Here is a 17984-nt window from a genome sequence, read left to right as displayed (position 1 = left end):
CAGGCCTAGTTATGGTAAGGTAAATCAATTTGCCAACTAGCTTTCTATAGAGTTTAGGATCCTGATAAGGTTTGCTGTCTTCAATCTCCCCCTCTCGTGGGACTTTGTAGCCATCCTCCATAGGCATCCTTGCTGTCTTGCCTCCATAAGCACCTGCACCTTTCAAAAGATCAAGTGTATACTTCCTTTGGGACATGAACAAACCTTCCTTGGATCTACATATCTCAATTCCAAGAAAGTATTTCATTTCTCCCAAGTCTTTAATCTCAAACATGGATTTAAGGAACTCCTTGGTTGCTATGACACCTTCCTTATCACTTCCTGTGATAATGATATCATCAACATACACAAGGAGTGCAATCATACCTGAGGGAGTAGTGAGAGTGAAGAGGGTGTGATCTAGTTCAGACTTCTTGAAGCCTCGGCCATTCAGAGTAGTACTCAGCTTGTTGTACCAAGCTCTTGGTGATTGCTTCAATCCATAGATAGCTTTCTTCAGTCTCAACACATTCCCTCTTTTCACTAAGTGTTCCAAGCCTGGAGGTGGATGCATATACACTTCATCCTCCAGCTCTCCTTGTAGGAATGCATTCTTCACATCCATTTGCCATAAGCCTCATCCAAGGTTCACAGCCAAGCTTAATACAATCCGGATTGTGTGTAGTTTAGCTACTGGTGCAAAGGTCTCAATGTAATCCTCTCCATAAGTTTGAGTGAAACCTCTTGCAACCAATCTTGACTTCTTCCTCTCAACTGTTCCATCAGCCTTATACTTGATTGTGAAGATCCATCTACTAGTCACAGCCTTCTTCCCTTTTGGTAACTCACTCTCATACCATGTATCATTCTTGATCATAGCCCCTGCCTCAGCTCCAACTGATTCCTTCCATTCCTTATCCATTACTGCCTCTTCATAGCTTCTTGGAATGTAATTCTCATCCAAGTTTACCATAAAAGCACAATGTTCTTCAGGGTATTGAGCAAAGGAGCACACAACTTGAGAGGGATGCTCCACAGCTTGGGCATTGTAGTACACTCGCGTGTTTACCCAACTGGAAGGATCCTTCCTCAGCCTTGTGCTTCTTCTCAATACAGGTTGTTGTTCTTGTTCTTGAACCGGTTCATCTTGTGTACTTGGTTCTTGAACTCCACTCTGATGTTCTTCATCTTCTTGGCTTTGCTCACCTTGATGATGAGAACCTGAGTTGATCTCTTCTCCTTCTTCACTCAAGCCGACTCCTTCTTGGCCATTTTCTTGAGTTTCAGGTTCACTTCCCCCCTCATGATCAAGTGTAGCTCTACGCGGTTCATTGGAGCTTCCTCCCTGGCCTCCACCACTCGCAGACTGATCCTGGTTCATCCTGATGCCTAGACCCTCTAGGATAGTCCTTAAGACTCCAGCCTTATCTGATGTGAGATCCTGCAATTCCTCTTGATTCTTCTCCTCATAGTACCCTCTTTCTTCAATGAACTTCACATCTCTAGATACAAGTACTCTTCTAGCTTCTGGATCATAACATTTGTATCCTTTTTGAGTTGTTGAGTAGCCAATGAACATTGCCTTCCTGCTTCTTGCTTCTAACTTGTTTCTCAACTCTCCTGGTACCAGCACATAACATAAACACCCAAATACTCTTAAGTACTCTACTGATGGCTTGTGCGTGTTGAGAACCTCAAATGGTGCTTGATCCTTTAGCACCTTGGTGGGAATCCGATTGATCAAGTAGCATGCTGTTGCAACTGCATCACTCCAAAATCTCTTTGGGACATTGGCTTGAAACATCAGTGATCTAGCAACCTCCATCAAGTGCCTGTTCTTCCTCTCAGCCACCCCATTCTGTTGTGGAGTATAAGGACAGCTTGTTTGATGCAAGATCCCATGATGGTTTAGATGGCTTTTGAACGCATAGCTTGTGTACTCTCCTCCATTATCTGATCTAAAAATTTTAATCTTGGCATGATAATGGTTAGTCACATAAGCTTGAAAGTTCTTAAATGCATCTATCACTCTATCTTTTGATGGGATTAAAGTTAACCAGGTGTATTTGGATTTTTCATCAATGAATGTCACAAAGTATTTATGATTATCCCTAGATATGCAAGGTGCAGTCCAAACATCAGAATGTATAAGATCAAAGCACTTATCATAAACACTAGTAGAGTTTGGAAAAACAGTTTTACAATGCTTGCCTAAAATGCAAGCTTCACAATCCTTATTCTCAAATAAAACACCTGGTAACATCAAGTTCAAAGCCCTACTATGGGGATGTCCTAATCTAGCATGCCACAATGCATTTTTATTTAAACTAGAAGCAGAAGTAAATGAGCATTTGTGATTGGAAACAGGTTCAAGTTCTTCAAGCAAATACAACTCTCCTTTAGTGATTCCTTTTCCAATCATTTGGCTGCTCTCAATATCCTGAAACTTCACATCATTAGGACTGAATATAACATTGCAATTCAAATCAGTTGTGCACTTCTTGACAGATAACAAGTTGGATGTGAAATCAGGCATATAGAAAGCTCTAGAGTTTTTGTCAAACAATTTCAAGTTTCCTATTCCTCTAATAGGTATCTTATCTCCATTTGCAATCATAACATGTCCATTAGTTGGTTCTATATCTTTAATCAGATTTGTATCACTAATCATGTGATGAGATGCACCAGAATCAACAATTAATGGCTTAGTTATGTTGCTAGCAGTGTGACACAGGTTCAATGGTGATCTAAATGCTTTAAGCTCATGATACATCCTAGCATTTCTATCAAAGGTGTACTCGGCTCTAGCATTGTCACTACACTTAATGCTATTCATCCTAGCAATGTCAGTAACATATGGAGTATTATCTATAGTCCTAGCTATCATTGATGCACCAAATGAGTACCCATGAATGTTACCATTCTCCTTGAGCATTTTGATGAGTGCATCCATCTCGGATCTCCTTATGAAGTCCTGATCATTGCCGCGGATGTTAGGAGTTGCTGAGTATGTCACCAGTGCCTTGCCATCACCCTCACGTCCCTCTCCTTCAGCTCCACGGTTAGTGGTCCTGCTCCATCAGATACATGCGCCCTTGCCTCCCTTTCCTTCATGAACTTCGCCGGCTTCAAATGAGGATGAAGTATCCAGCATTGGCTCTTCTTGTGTCCATGCTTCTTGCAATGATCACAGTTGCCATTGAACTTCCTATCCTCATACTTGCCGTGTGCTGCTTTGTTGGCTTGTGGAGTCTCTTCATGATCAGATTGCACAGCATTAGCAAGAGACAGCTCCCCCTTGCCTCCAAACAAGCCAATGGAGACTTGCTCCTTTTGTATCTGAGCACACGCCTCCTCTAGATCAGGTAGCTTCTCGGACCTCAACATGTGCTGGATTAGACCAGTGTAGCTTGGATTCAGCGTGAGTAGAAGCCCAAAGACCTTGTCCTGCTCACGCCTCTCATTTAGGAGCTCTGGATCAAGTGTACTTGGCCTAAGCATCTCCAACTCAGACCACAGTGACCGGAACCTTCCCAAATGCTTGGTAAACTCCATGTCTTCTTGAGACAACCCATTGATTGCCTTCTTTACTTCAAACACCCGGCTCAGATTGGAAGTGTTTCCATACACCTTCTTCAGCGTGTCCCACAGCTCCTTGGCTGTCTCACAGTAGCTATAAGCATCCAGTATAGCTGGCTCTAACGAGGCATGAAGAACTGACATCACCATCATGTCTTCTTGCTGCCACTTCTCAGCTTCACTCTCCGAGACACTCTCCTTGTCTCCTTCTTGGGTAATCAGCTTAGGAGCCTCACCAGATGTGATGTGCTTCCATAAGCCCTTGCTTCCCACAGCAGTCTTCACCATCCTAGACCATACTAGGTAGTTACTTCCCTTGAAAGTCACCGCAACCTTCATCTTCATCCCGCTTTCCATCTTCAACAGCTTCACTTCAATAGCTTGCAAAAGACTTGATCTTGGACCTTAGATTCGCAACACCAGCTTCCCTACCTTGTATCTTGTCTTGTGTCTTCAAAGAACCTCCAAAGAACCAGAAAAGATCTCCCAAAAGTAGCTGAACCCTTTGTGATGTCGAAACTCTCAAGAACACTCCAAACACACTCACTTGATCTCTTAAAGCTTCACGTTTGAATCTTTAAGAGAAACACCAAAGAACTCAGATTGAAATCAACCTGGCTCTGATACCATATGACTTTTGAGAAATGTAAGGTAGAATCTGAGTTTATAAGAGAATAAGAGATAGATTAAGAAAGAGTAAGAGATTATGAGACTAATGGAGAATCATTGTGAAATGTGTAGAGAGATTTAGTGATTAGAACTGTCTAACTTTCATTAATGATCTTGGGTTACAATATATAGCAAAGGGAGCTTAGGGTTTTCGATTACAAAGGATAAGGAAAGCATGTGAAGTCAAAAGGAGGAGGAGCCTATATTTGAATCCGGCCAATGAGCTTCTTCAAGTGTGTGAGGCATCTAGCATCTTCTCATAGATGCTGTTTACTTTCCAGTCCATGCCAGACTGTCAGTCCGCGCCTCAGCTCTTCTTCCTCCGCGGTCTTATCCACTCCAAAGCTTATCCTCCTCTCCACTAAGTTACCTTGGTAACTTAGTTTTACCTTGGTGAGTTTGGTTGATGTCCTATGTACGGATGGTACGGCCTGTACGGCCTTGTACGGATCACTCAACCCAAACTCACCTCTTCTTCCATACTTCATCTCTTCCTCTAATACCTCAACTCCCTTAGCTCCTCTTCTCATATACTTAACTCTGATCAACACTTTGTTTTCTCTTTTCTTCTTGCTTGTCGAGTTGATTGAGTGTTGGTGTGTAATATCCAACTTCTGGTGTGTAATATCCAGAGACTAAGGGCTCTAGTTTGGTGTGTCATATCCGATCTATTGCCTAGGAGTATCAAGGAGCCTTTCCGCAGCCTCTTGTGTCACCATTCGATCCACATACCTTGAGAAGCTTGAGTCTTTTGATTCGTTTCTGCAAGGATTATCCCATCTGTTCCAGAGCATCATCCTAGGATCTCATCAAAAATGAAAGACATAAGGTTTTAAAAGACGTAAGTTTTATAAGGCCTTATAAGTTTTATAAGGCATTATAAGCTAAACCGGGATCATCAAATGAGAGATGTGAAAGTAACATATGGCCTCATTAAAAACCTATCTTTGGAAAACCCAGTGGGACAAAACCAAAGACAGGGAAAAAGAGCACACATATGCTACTTGCTCATTTGATGATCATGTAGAAAAAGAAATGGCTTGGATAGTGGTGAGTGTGTCTTGATTGATCCAGCTCCCTTCAAGACCTTCTTCTTGCTTCCAAATGTTCTTCAAGGTTGTATCCTCAGCTACAAGCTCTTCAGGTTCAGGTTCATGCTTCCAGTCCTTGGTGCTTTCCATGATCACATCATTTATTCAAATTCCTGGTGATTCTCCACCACTTTATGTATCCAAATCAAGCTTCTCACAAAGTGATTCATCCTGGTTTGATTGGAACGACGAAGAAGCTGTCCTATTCCCAAACTGGGAAACTGGAATCACCTGATTTGAAAGTGGGATAACTTCTTCATCCCAACTCCTATGAGATTTATTCAACTTCCTGGTGATTCTCCACCACTTTATGTATCCAAATTAAGCTTCTCACAAAGTGATTCATCCTGGTTTGATTGGAACGACGATGAAGCTGTGCTATTTCCAAACTGGGAAACTGGAATCACCTGATTTGAATGTGGGATAACTTCTTCTTGCCAACTCCTATGAGATTTATTCAACTTCCTGGTGATTCTCCACCACTTTATGTATCCAAATCAAGCTTCTCACAAAGTGATTCAATCTGGTTTGATTGGAACGACGATGAAGCTGTGCTATTCCCAAACTGGGAAACTGGAATCACCTGATTTGAAAGGGGAATAACTTCTTCATCCCAACTCCTATGAGATTTATTCAACTTCCTGGTGATTCTCCACCACTTTATGTAACCAAATCAAGCTTCTCACAAAGTGATTCATCCTGGTTTGATTGGAACGACGATGAAGCTGTGCTATTCCCAAACTGGGAAACTGTAATCACCTGATCTGAAAGTGGGATAACTTCTTCATCCCAACTCCTATGAGATTTATTTAACTTCCTGGTTATTCTCCACCACTTTATGTATCAAAATAAAGCTTCTCACAAAGTGATTCATCCTGGTTTGATTGGAACGACGAAGAAGCTGTCCTATTCCCAAACTGGGAAACTGGAATCACCTGATTTGAATGTGGGATAACTTCTTCTTGCCAACTCCTATGAGATTAATTCAACTTCCTGGTGATTCTCCACCACTTTATGTATCCAAATCAAGCTTCTCACAAAGTGATTCATCCTGGTTTGATTGGAACGACGATGAAGCTGTGCTATTCCTAAACTGGGAAACTGTAATCACCTGATCTGAAAGTGGGATAACTTCTTCATCCCAACTCCTATGAGATTTATTTAACTTCCTGGTTATTCTCCACCACTTAATGTATCAAAATAAAGCTTCTCACAAAGTGATTCATCCTGGTTTGATTGGAACGACGAAGAAGCTGTCCTATTCCCAAACTGGGAAACTGGAATCACCTAATTTGAAAGTGGGATAACTTCTTCTTGACAACTCCTATGAGACTTATTCAACTTCCTGGTGATTCTCCATGATATGATCATGGACCAGCCAGCTGATGGAGATAGAGATGGCGAGTTTAGAGATGAACCAGCTAAAGAAGATGAGGTCTTAACCATTCCTAAAGGTCCCATGACTCGAGCCAGAGCTAGGAAACTCAAAGAAGCTATTGGAGGACTAATCAGGAAGTCCTTGGAGCAAGAAGAATGTCTTGGAGGAAGCTTGATACTTCAAGATACGCTTATCACCATTCAAGCCATCTTACCATCAAGTTGAGTATCATCTAGGCTAGCAAGCTATGTGTGCTCTTTTCCTATCATTGTTTTTGTCCCATTGGGTTTTGCAATGATAGGTTTCTAACGAGGCCATAGTCTTGCTATCTTATCACCTAGTTGATACTCTCGGACCAAACCACATGAAGAACCTTATGCTATCTTTATTTCTAAGTATTTATGTCTTTCATTTTCGAAGACTCTATCTAAGTTATGTCTTTATTTCTACATTAATTGGAGGAGCCTGTTCCTTTGATTTCGAAATGCTTGGAGCCTGTTCCAAGCCTTTCACTATATATATGTGTAACTCGGCAACCCTAGCCTCTATCAAGTTTTCTTTCACTTAAACCTTTGTGTTTTCTTCTCCCTTGCTTTCACGAGTTAAGAGAGTGTCTGGTGTGTAGTATCCAGTCTGTTGGTGTGTAATATCCAACGCCCAAGGGCTTTAGAAAGGTGTGTCATATCCGATCTAAGTCTAGGAGTATCAAGGAGCCTTTCCGCAGCCTCTTGTGTCACCATTCGATCCACAGCCTTGATAAACTTGAGTCTTTGATTCGTTTATGCAAGGATCTATCCAAACCATCCAGAGAAGGGTCCTAGGATCTCATTAAGTGGTATCAGAGCACTCTGGAAGGGGAGTTTCGATTTCTCTTTTGTTTGTTCATAAGATCTACTCTTTGTCGATTCATATTTTGTTTTGATCAATCGGTTCTTGTGTGCTTATTCTCATTTGATCTGCTTGTTTCATTATCAGGATTGCTAGATCTGATTGTTTCGTGTTTCATATTGATAGATCTAAGAATTTCGATCAAGTTTTAAACAAAAACCTTTCACATTCTTGTCGATTACGTTATCTTTTTGCTTGATCTGAAAGTTTCTTGTGATTGTGTGACTCGATCTGTTGTTAGAATCATAGATCAGGACTTGATTATTTCATTTCATCATCCGTTGAATCTGATCTGTTATTGTTTCAATTTAGAAAGTTATAAAATTCAAATCGTCACGTGTTGATCAAGTATCTTCATTTGCCGCTTTGTTTGAATACTTTGTTTCATTATTTGAATCTTGAGTTCTGAATTCTTTTGAACTACTTACTGGTTCAAATTTTTCGTATATCAGGAAGCAATGGGGTCTGAGGAGGATGATGAAACCTTTGTGCGAAGGAATAAGTTGTTGCAAGAAGCAATCACCAAACAAGTGATGGAAGCGATGGTGAAGTTGCTGGAAGAGAAGTATGATCAGAGACCGAATGATGGGCAAGGACAAGCATCTGGTTCAAGACGTGAGCAAAGAAGAAACAGACAAGGTCAGCGTGAGCATGCTGGATCAGAAGAGACTGATAACTTCTATGAGAGAAGTAGCCATAGGTCCGGTTCAAGACGTAGCAGTAGAAGATCTCGACATGATCAATGAGGGTCGAAGGCATAGACGCAATGAGCTATCTGGACTAAAGCTTAAGATCCCTCCTTTCCATGGTAAAGCTGATCCAGATGCCTATCTTGAGTGGGAAAAGAAGATAGAACTCGTTTTCAACTGTCAGCATTACTCAGAGATTAAGAAGATTCAAGTAGCTGCTACCGAGTTCAATGACTATGCTTTGAGCTGGTGGGATCAGTTGGTTACAAACAAGAGGCGCAATGGTGAATTTCCCATTGAAACATGGGCAGAGATGAAAGCTGTGATGCGCAAGAGGTTTGTACCAAGTCATTATCACCGTGATCTTCATCAAAAGCTGAGACTGCTCACACAAGGAACAAAGTCTGTCGAGGAATACTTTCAAGAGATGGAGTTGCTTATGCTAAGAGCTTGTGTATCTGAGGACAGTGAAGCTACTATGGCACGATTTCTTGGTGGACTCAACCGTGAGATACAAGATAGAGTGGAGATGCAACACTACTTGGAGATAGAGGAGATGCTACACAAAGCTATCTTGGTGGAGCAGCAAGTTAAGAGAAGAAGTTATGCGCGTGGCAGCTATGGTTCCAGTAGATACCAGACCTCTAAGGAAGATAAACCGAGCTATCAAAAGGAGAGCAAGCCACAGCCAAAAGAAGAATCCAAGTCTAGTAGCATCTACAACAAAGATAAGGGTAAAGTGGAAGCTACAAGCTCGCGTGCAAGAGATGTGAAGTGTTTTAAGTGCCAAGGACGTGGGCACTATGCTAATGAGTGCACCAACAAACGTGTGATGATCCTTCATGCCAATGGAGAATATGAATCTGCTGATGAGGAGACAGAGGCCGAAGAAGATCACAGTTCAGAAGAGGAGTATGTTGCCAACCCGGTGGCTGGAAGGTTGCTAGTTGCTAGAAGAACCTTGAGTCTTCAAAGCAAGACCGAAGAGATGGAGCAAAGAGAAAATCTCTTCTATACTAGATGTCTAGTGCAAGGAAAGGTCTGTAGTCTTATTGTGGATGGAGGCAGTTGTGTCAACGTTGCGAGTGAGACTATGGTTAAAAAGTTGGGATTGAGGGTCCAGAAGCATCCTAAACCATATAGGCTCCAATGGCTCAATGAAGAGGGCGAGATGAGAGTATCTACTCAGGTTATGGTTCCCTTAGCCATTGGTAAATATGAAGATGAGATTCTTTGTGATGTGTTGCCTATGGAAGCTGGACACATTCTCCTTGGAAGGCCGTGGCAATCAGATAGACGTGTGATACATGATGGGTATGCCCACAAGCACACTTTTGAGTTTAAAGGGAGAAAGACAGTTCTTGTGCCTATGACTCCTAAGGAAGTTCAGGTTGATCAGCTCCAACTACAAAGGAAGAAAGAGATTGATCTTCCCGCTGAATCAACAAAGCAACTAAACTTCTATGCCAAGTCTGGTGATGTTAAAAGATCTCTCTGCTCTAACCTTCCTATTCTTTTGTTTATCTATAAGGAATCACTCTTGACTACTAATAATATTGCACCGGAGTATCCGAGTGAGGTGTCAGCTCTTTTACAGGAATTTGAAGATGTATTTCCTGAAGATAATCCAATTGGTTTGCCACCTATTCGTGGGATTGAGCATCAGATCGACTTTGTACCAGGAGCTACTCTTCCCAACAGACCAGCATACAGGACTAATCCGGTGGAAACCAAGGAGCTACAAAGACAGGTTGAAGAACTAATGGAGAAAGGCCATATCCGTGAGAGTATGAGCCCATGTGCTGTGCCCGTGCTCCTTGTACCTAAGAAAGATGGGAGCTGGCGCATGTGTGTTGATTGTAGAGCAATCAACAACATAACAGTAAAGTATCGTCACCCTATTCCTAGATTAGATGATATGCTTGATGAATTGCATGGTTCTAGTGTCTTTTCTAAGATAGATTTGAAGAGTGGATATCATCAAATTAGAATGAAAGAGGGAGATGAGTGGAAAACAGCCTTTAAGACTAAGCATGGGTTGTATGAGTGGTTAGTCATGCCTTTTGGATTAACCAATGCTCCTAGTACTTTTATGAGATTGATGAACCATGTGCTTAGATCCTTCATAGGCTTGTTTGTGGTAGTATACTTTGATGATATCCTTGTCTACTCTAAGAGTTTAGAAGAGCATATAAAACATCTTAGGACTGTTCTTGATGTCTTGAGGAAAGAAAAGCTATTTGCTAATCTTAAGAAATGCACTTTCTGTACGGATAACTTGGTCTTTTTAGGCTTTGTTGTGAGTGCAGATGGAGTAAAGGTAGATCAGGAGAAGGTGAGAGCAATTCAAGAATGGCCAATTCCAAGACTATAAGTGAAGTGAGGAGCTTCCACGGCCTTGCTGGTTTCTACAGGCGGTTTGTTAAAGACTTTAGCACTATAGCAGCTCCCTTGACTGAAGTGATAAAGAAAGAAGTCGGATTCAAGTGGGGAGAAGCACAAGAGACTGCCTTCCAATGCCTTAAAGAGAAGCTTACTCACGCCCCTCTTCTTATACTACCAGATTTTAATAAAACCTTTGAGATTGAATGTGATGCTTCTGGTATTGGAGTGGGTGCTGTTTTGATGCAGGAAAAGAGACCCATAGCTTATTTCAGTGAGAAGCTTGGAGGCGCCACTCTCAACTATGCAACTTATGATAAGGAGTTGTATGCCTTGGTGAGAGCTTTGCAGACTTGGCAGCATTACTTGTGGCCCAAGGAGTTTGTGATACACACTGATCATGAGTCTCTCAAGTACTTGAAAGGACAGAACAAGCTCAGCAAGAGACACGCAAGATGGGTAGAATTCATAGAAACTTTTCCTTATGTCATCAAGTACAAACAAGGTAAAGAAAATATAGTTGCTGATGCACTATCCCGAAGGTATGTTCTCTTAAACACTCTTGATGCTAAGCTGTTAGGTTTTGAGCAAATTAAAGATATGTATGAATCTGATCCAGATTTTAAAGAAGCTTATAACTCTTGTGAGAAATTTGCTGCTGGACATTATTTTAGACATGATGGATTCCTCTTTTATGATAATAGACTGTGTGATGTGAGCTTGACTGAACCAGTAGCTGATCTTGCGCATGAAGAGCTGGAAGAGAGTGACAGTGAAGAGGAGCTGGATGAGACGAACACTACAATTGGATACAAGGAGCTGGATGGGAGTTCAATTGGATTTAACTCAGCACGAGACCCATTCTCTTTCTCCAATGGGCCAATAACCAGATCAAAGACAAGACAATTGAAGGAGGCAATATTCGGATTGGTTTACACTAAACCAATCTCGACATCTGAAGAAAACCAAGTCAAAGAAGCCTTGAAGATATTCAATTGTTCAATCTTCAACACTACCTAGTTTTTACTTAAGATATTTTCGAAAACTACAAGTCCTTGGTGACTCTTTGCATTCCTTTCTTTCTACTTAAACTCTCTGCAAGATCTGAATAAAATCAATCACTTTTGTTATCAAAATTCTCTCTAAACTTGTGATTCCTTTGTTCAGTTTTTGGACATCGAATTTGGCTAGAAGAGTGATCTTCCTTAAGCCTTGATCTTGTTCACTAGTGGGGCTGCCTCTCACGGACTAAGATCATCCCAATCAGTGCCTGATCATTCCGCAGATCATCACTGAAACCATCTCTACCATCGATCACCAATCCCCTTTCTATCAACTCATCAATCGATCATCTTTCCATCAGTGTTAGTAACCTGATCCATCACCACCAAATCAATACCAGATCGACCCTCAAGAGCATCCTAGGGTTCTTCCTTGACCAGGAAGCTATTAAGTGGTATCAGAGCAGCTTGAGGGCTTCTAATCAAAGGGGTTTGTCGATTCAATTCTTCTCTCTCTGTTTTGGGAACCTAATTTCCTTTTCTGATTCTCTGCAACTCTCTGCAGTTTTCTTTTTCTCTTTACTTTCTATCTGTTGTATCTGCAAGGGGGCCAACCAGTATAAAAAAAAAAAAAAAAGAGATCTAAGTATCTAAGAAAGTCGAGGAGAAATCCGACTAGGGCTGAGGAGAAATCCAGCCAGACTGAAGAGAAATCCAGTCTCTGGTGGTAAAGCTCCTTGCAAACCAAAATTTCTTAAATCTGTCTATCTATTTCTTTGGGTTTTGGGATTTTTACTTCTCTGGCTTTGAGTTTGTTTGTCTGATCATTGAACTCTTGGAATCACTGAGAAAATCACTTGAGAAATCATTGAGAGAAACACTTGAGAGAAACACTAAGTGAGGCTTCGGCTATATCTATTGTGTACTTACTTTTCTTGTTGAAGTCTTAACAGGAAACCATGTCTGAAAGTGATAAAGAAAGGCCCGTGGCTAGACTGGATAAAGCACAACTAGATGCTATCATGGCTACTCTCATGAAAGAGATGGATAAAAAACTTGAATTTGTTGGAGCTACTCGTTCTACTAACCCTGTCTTTGGCACAACTTCACAGGTTAGGAGAGCAGCTAGGGAAAAGAGGAGAGGCAAGCGACCTGCAGTAGGAGACGAATCTGAGGATGAAGATACTTCTTCTGGCCGTAGTACTGATGGAGAACGGTCCGTGGGATCAGCAAGATCAGTGAGAACAGGACGTGCAGCCTCCCAAGCAAGATCCCCTACACGCCATGCAGCAAGGAACATACCAGATGATAACCTTGGGAGTCTCAAACTTCGAATACCAGTCTTCAGTGGAACCAGCAATCCAGATGCTTATCTTGAATGGGAAACGAAGATTGAGCGAGTGTTTGATTGCCAGCACTACTCAGAAACAAAGAAGGTGAAGCTTGCTGTGACAATTCAGTGGGTATGCTTTGCATTGGTGGGAACAGATTGTTACTACTAGGAGAAGGACTGGAGAGCCGCCAGTTGCTTCATGGTTTGAGCTAAAGACATTCATGAAGAAGCGGTTTGTTCCAAACCACTATGGTAGAGAGATTCATCAAAAGCTGAGGAGACTTACCCAAGGAACCAAAGGCGTGGAGGATTACTATCAAGAGATGGAAATACTCATGATCAAAGCGGCTGTTGAAGAAGCTTCTGAAGCTACTATGGCTCGATTTCAGGCTGGGCTTAACAGAGACATCCAGGACCGCTTGGAGATGCAGGAGTATGAGGACATCTATGAATTGCTTCACAAAGCAATCCTCATTGAGCAGCAACTGAAGAGAAAGTCCTCAACCAAAGGATCCTATGGCAACAACTACAAAGCGCCTACTACCAAAGATGACAAGTCTTTTGTGAAACCCAAGGAAGAGCATGAGGACAAGGGAAAGGCACCAGCTGCTAGATCCAGGGATGTGAAGTGCTTCAAATGTCATGGTTTTGGGCACTATGCCAATGAGTGCACCAACAAGAAAGCAATGATCCTCTTGGACAGTGGTGAGGTGATATCCGAAGAAGAAGAGGAAGCCATAGACTATCCAGTTCGTGGAGAACTACTTGTCACAAGGAGATCATTGGCAGTACAATCCAAGCTAGATGAAGATAATCAAAGGGAGAATCTTTTTCATACTCGTTGCATAGTTTATGAAAAAGTATGCAGTTTGATTATAGATGGAGGAAGCTGTACTAATGTTGCTAGTGAAGCTCTTGTAGAAAAGCTTGGATTGAAAACAGGGAAGCATCCTAGGCCATACCTTCTACAATGGTTGAATGAGGAGGGCGAGCTGAAGGTCACTGATCAAGTAATGGTTCCTATAACCATTGGAAGATACCAAGATGAGATCGTGTGTGATGTTCTGCCCATGGACTCTAGCCATATCTTGTTGGGAAGGCCTTGGCAGTATGATAGAAGAGTCATTCACGATGGGTTCACTAACCGGCATTCCTTCACCCACAGAGACAAGAAGATTGTACTGGCACCTTTGTCTCCACAAGAGGTACATGAGGATCAACTTCAACTAAAACTTAGGCGACAAGAAGCTAAAGAGAAACCAGCTGACAAGCAAAAGAAGGAGACTAATCTCTTAGCCAAGAGTAGTGAGATCAAGAAAGCTTTGTGTCTTCAACAATCTATGCTTTTATTTGTTTTTAAAGGTGCCCTAATGTCTTCTTCTGACCCTGCACCGGTTCTACCGAGTGAACTTGAGTTTCTTTTGCAGGATTATGGTGATGTCTTTCCAGACGAGAGCCCAAAAGGACTTCCTCCCATGCGTGGGATTGAACACCAAATAGACTTGGTCCCTGGAGCTTCTCTCCCAAACCGCCCTGCCTATAGAACCAACCCTGAAGAAACAAAAGAGCTACAGAAGCAAGTAGATGAGCTCATTGAGAAAGGACATATCCGAGAGAGCATGAGCCCTTGTGCAGTACCAGTGCTCCTTGTGCCTAAGAAGGATGGAAGCTGGCGCATGTGTGTAGATTGCAGAGCCATCAACAATATCACTGTAAAGTACAGACACCCTATTCCTAGACTTGATGATATGTTGGATGAGCTACATGGTTCTTGTGTGTTCTCTAAGGTAGATTTAAAAAGTGGATATCATCAGATTAGGATGAAAGAAGGGGATGAATGGAAAACAGCCTTTAAAACTAAACATGGTCTGTATGAGTGGCTTGTTATGCCATTTGGTCTTACCAATGCCCCTAGCACTTTCATGAGGTTGATGAACCATGTCTTGAGGTCTTTTATAGGACACTTTGTTGTAGTTTATTTTGATGATATTTTGATCTACAGCAAGAGTATGGCTGAGCATGTGCATCACTTGAAATCTGTGTTAGAAGTGCTTAGGAAAGAATCCTTGTTTGCTAACTTTAAGAAATGCACTTTTGGGACAGATCACCTTGTTTTTCTAGGATTTGTTGTAACAGCACAGGGAATCAGAGTGGATGAGGAAAAGGTTAAAGCTATCCGAGACTGGCCTAGTCCTAAGAGTGTGAGCGAGGTGAGAAGTTTCCATGGTCTTGCCGGCTTTTATAGAAGATTTGTGAAGGATTTTAGCACCATAGCTGCACCACTCACTGAAGTCATCAAGAAGGATGTGGGTTTCAAGTGGGAGAAGGCGCAAGAGGAGGCTTTTCAAAACCTGAAAGGGAAGTTGACTAATGCTCCTTTGCTAGTTCTTCCAGATTTTACTAAGACCTTTGAAATTGAATGTGATGCTTCTGGTGTAGGTATTGGAGCTGTGCTGATGCAGGAGAAGAGACCCATAGCATATTTCAGTGAGAAACTAAGTGGAGCCATGCTGAACTACCCAACTTATGACAAGGAACTCTATGCTTTGATTAGAGCACTCCAAACTTGGCAGCACTATCTCTGGCCAAAGGAGTTTGTTATACACACTGATCATGAGTCCTTGAAACACCTGAAGGGACAGCACAAGCTCAACAAGAGACACGCCAGATGGGTAGAGTTCTTGGAAACCTTTCCTTATGTGATTCACTATAAACAAGGTAAAGAAAACATTGTGGCTGATGCACTCTCCAGAAGGTATACTCTTTTCACTTCTATGGAAGCTAAGCTGTTAGGTTTTGAACAAATAAAGTCTTATTATGAAGATGATCAAGATTTTAAAGTTCAATTTGAAGAAAGCAAGAAACATACCAGTGGAAAGTTTTATCAAGTTGAGGGTTTTCTTTTCTATGAAAATCGACTTTGTTTACCTAACTGTTCTTTGAGAGAGTTGTATGTTAGGGAAGCACATGGAGGAGGATTGATGGGGCATTTTGGAGTTGCCAAGACACTCGCCCACCTGAAAGAGCACTTTTACTGGCCGGCCATGAGAAGAGATGTGGAGAGAGTATGCAGCAGATGTGTTACTTGCACCCAAGCCAAAGCCAAGGCCCGACCTCAAGGTTTGTATACTCCTCTTCCCATTCCTGATGCTCCATGGATTGATATATCTATGGATTTTGTGCTTGGTTTGCCTAGGACTAGAAAGGGCAGAGATTCAATCTTTGTAGTTGTTGATAGGTTCTCAAAAATGGCACATTTCATTCCATGTCACAAAACTGATGATGCCTTGATGGTTGCTGAACTTTTCTTTAGAGAGGTTGTTCGTTTGCATGGCATGCCTAGATCAATAGTGTCTGATAGGGATACTAAATTTCTTAGTCATTTCTGGAGAACATTGTGGTCTAAACTTGGAACAAAGTTGAAATTCTCTACTACTTGTCATCCTCAAACTGATGGACAAACTGAAGTAGTTAACAGATCTTTGTCTGCTCTCTTGCGTGCTGTGATTAAAAAGAACATCAAAACTTGGGAAGATTGTATTCCTCATGTGGAGTTTGCTTATAACCATTCTGTGCATAGTGCTACAAAGTTCTCACCTTTTCAGATTGTTTATGGATTCAATCCTTTGACTCCTTTGGACCTCATGCCTTTACCATACAATGAGCAAACTAATCTTGATGGCAAGGCAAAAGCCGAGTTTGTTGTTTCATTGCATGAACAGGTAAAGAAGAACATTGAGAAGAGGACCAAGGAGTATGAAAAGCAAGCAAACAAGAAGAGACATGAGCTGTTGCTGGAACCAGGAGATCTTGTATGGATTCACTTGAGAAAGGAGAGGTTTCCTGAAGAAAGAAAGTCTAAACTGATGCCAAGGACAGATGGACCTTTCACTGTGCTTGAACGGATCAACAACAATGCTTACAAGATTGATCTTCAAGGTAAGTATTCTATAAGTTCTACTTTCAATGTTGCTGACTTGATCCCTTTTCGTGCAGATGATTTGGATTTGAGGACAAATCCTTTTAAAGGAGGAGGGGATGATGTGAGCTTGACTGAACCAGTAGCTGATCTTGCGCATGAAGAGCTGGAAGAGAGTGACAGTGAAGAGGAGCTGGATGAGACGAACACTACAATTGGATACAAGGAGCTGGATGGGAGTTCAATTGGATTTAACTCAGCACGAGACCCATTCTCTTTCTCCAATGGGCCAATAACCAGATCAAAGACAAGACAATTAAAGGAGGCAATTCTCAGATTGGTTTACACTAAACCAATCTCGACATCTGAAGAAAACCAAGTCAAAGAAGCCTTGAAGATATTCAATTGTTCAATCTTCAACACTACCTAGTTTTACTTAAGATATTTTCGAAAACTACAAGTCCTTGGTGACTCTTTGCTTTCCTTTCTTTCTACTTAAACTCTCTGCAAGATCTGAATAAAATCAATCACTTTTGTTATCAAAATTCTCTCTAAACTTGTGATTCCTTTGTTCAGTTTTTGGACATCGAATTTGGCTAGAAGAGTGATCTTCCTTAAGCCTTGATCTTGTTCACTAGTGGGGCTGCCTCTCACGGACTAAGATCATCCCAATCAGTGCCTGATCATTCCGCAGATCATCACTGAAACCATCTCTACCATCGATCACCAATCCCCTTTTCTATCAACTCATCAATCGATCATCTTTCCATCAGTGTTAGTAACCTGATCCATCACCACCAAATCAATACCAGATCGACCCTCAAGAGCATCCTAGGGTTCTTCCTTGACCAGGAAGCTATTACTGTGTGTGCCTAATTGCTCTTTGAGAGATTTGTTTGTTAGGGAATCACATGGGGGAAGTCTCATGGGTCACTTTGGTATTGCAAAGACTCTTAAAACCTTGCAGGATCATTTCTTTTGGCCTCGGATGAAAAGTGATGTGGAGAAACTATGTGAAAGATGTGCAACTTGCAAGCAAGCTAAGTCTAAAGTTCAGTCTCACGGTTGTTACTCCT

The 17984-nt window shown here is 41.7% G+C and overlaps 1 protein-coding gene across 1 annotated transcript; it reads left to right on the top strand.

Annotated features, from left to right (window-relative positions):
• The first annotated feature begins 10654 nt into the window (after nucleotides 1–10654).
• LOC117130421 lies at nucleotides 10655–12287 on the top strand. Its single transcript, XM_033283293.1, has one exon. It carries the CDS (start codon nucleotides 10899–10901, stop codon nucleotides 11673–11675), a length of 777 nt encoding a protein of 258 aa, XP_033139184.1. The 5' UTR covers nucleotides 10655–10898; the 3' UTR covers nucleotides 11676–12287.
• The last annotated feature ends 5697 nt before the right edge of the window (nucleotides 12288–17984 follow it).

This window comes from Brassica rapa, unplaced genomic scaffold (genome assembly GCF_000309985.2).
Source record: "Brassica rapa cultivar Chiifu-401-42 unplaced genomic scaffold, CAAS_Brap_v3.01 Scaffold0472, whole genome shotgun sequence".
In the NCBI taxonomy this organism is placed as follows: Eukaryota; Viridiplantae; Streptophyta; class Magnoliopsida; order Brassicales; family Brassicaceae; genus Brassica; species Brassica rapa.
The sequence above is the reverse complement of the archived record's forward strand: the minus strand, read 5'-3'. Positions and strand labels throughout refer to the sequence as shown.

Excerpts from the sequence above, each read along its gene's own strand:
- LOC117130421 (XM_033283293.1), top strand. The coding sequence starts at position 10,899 with ATGCAGGAAAAGAGACCCATAGCTTATTTCAGTGAGAAGCTTGGAGGC.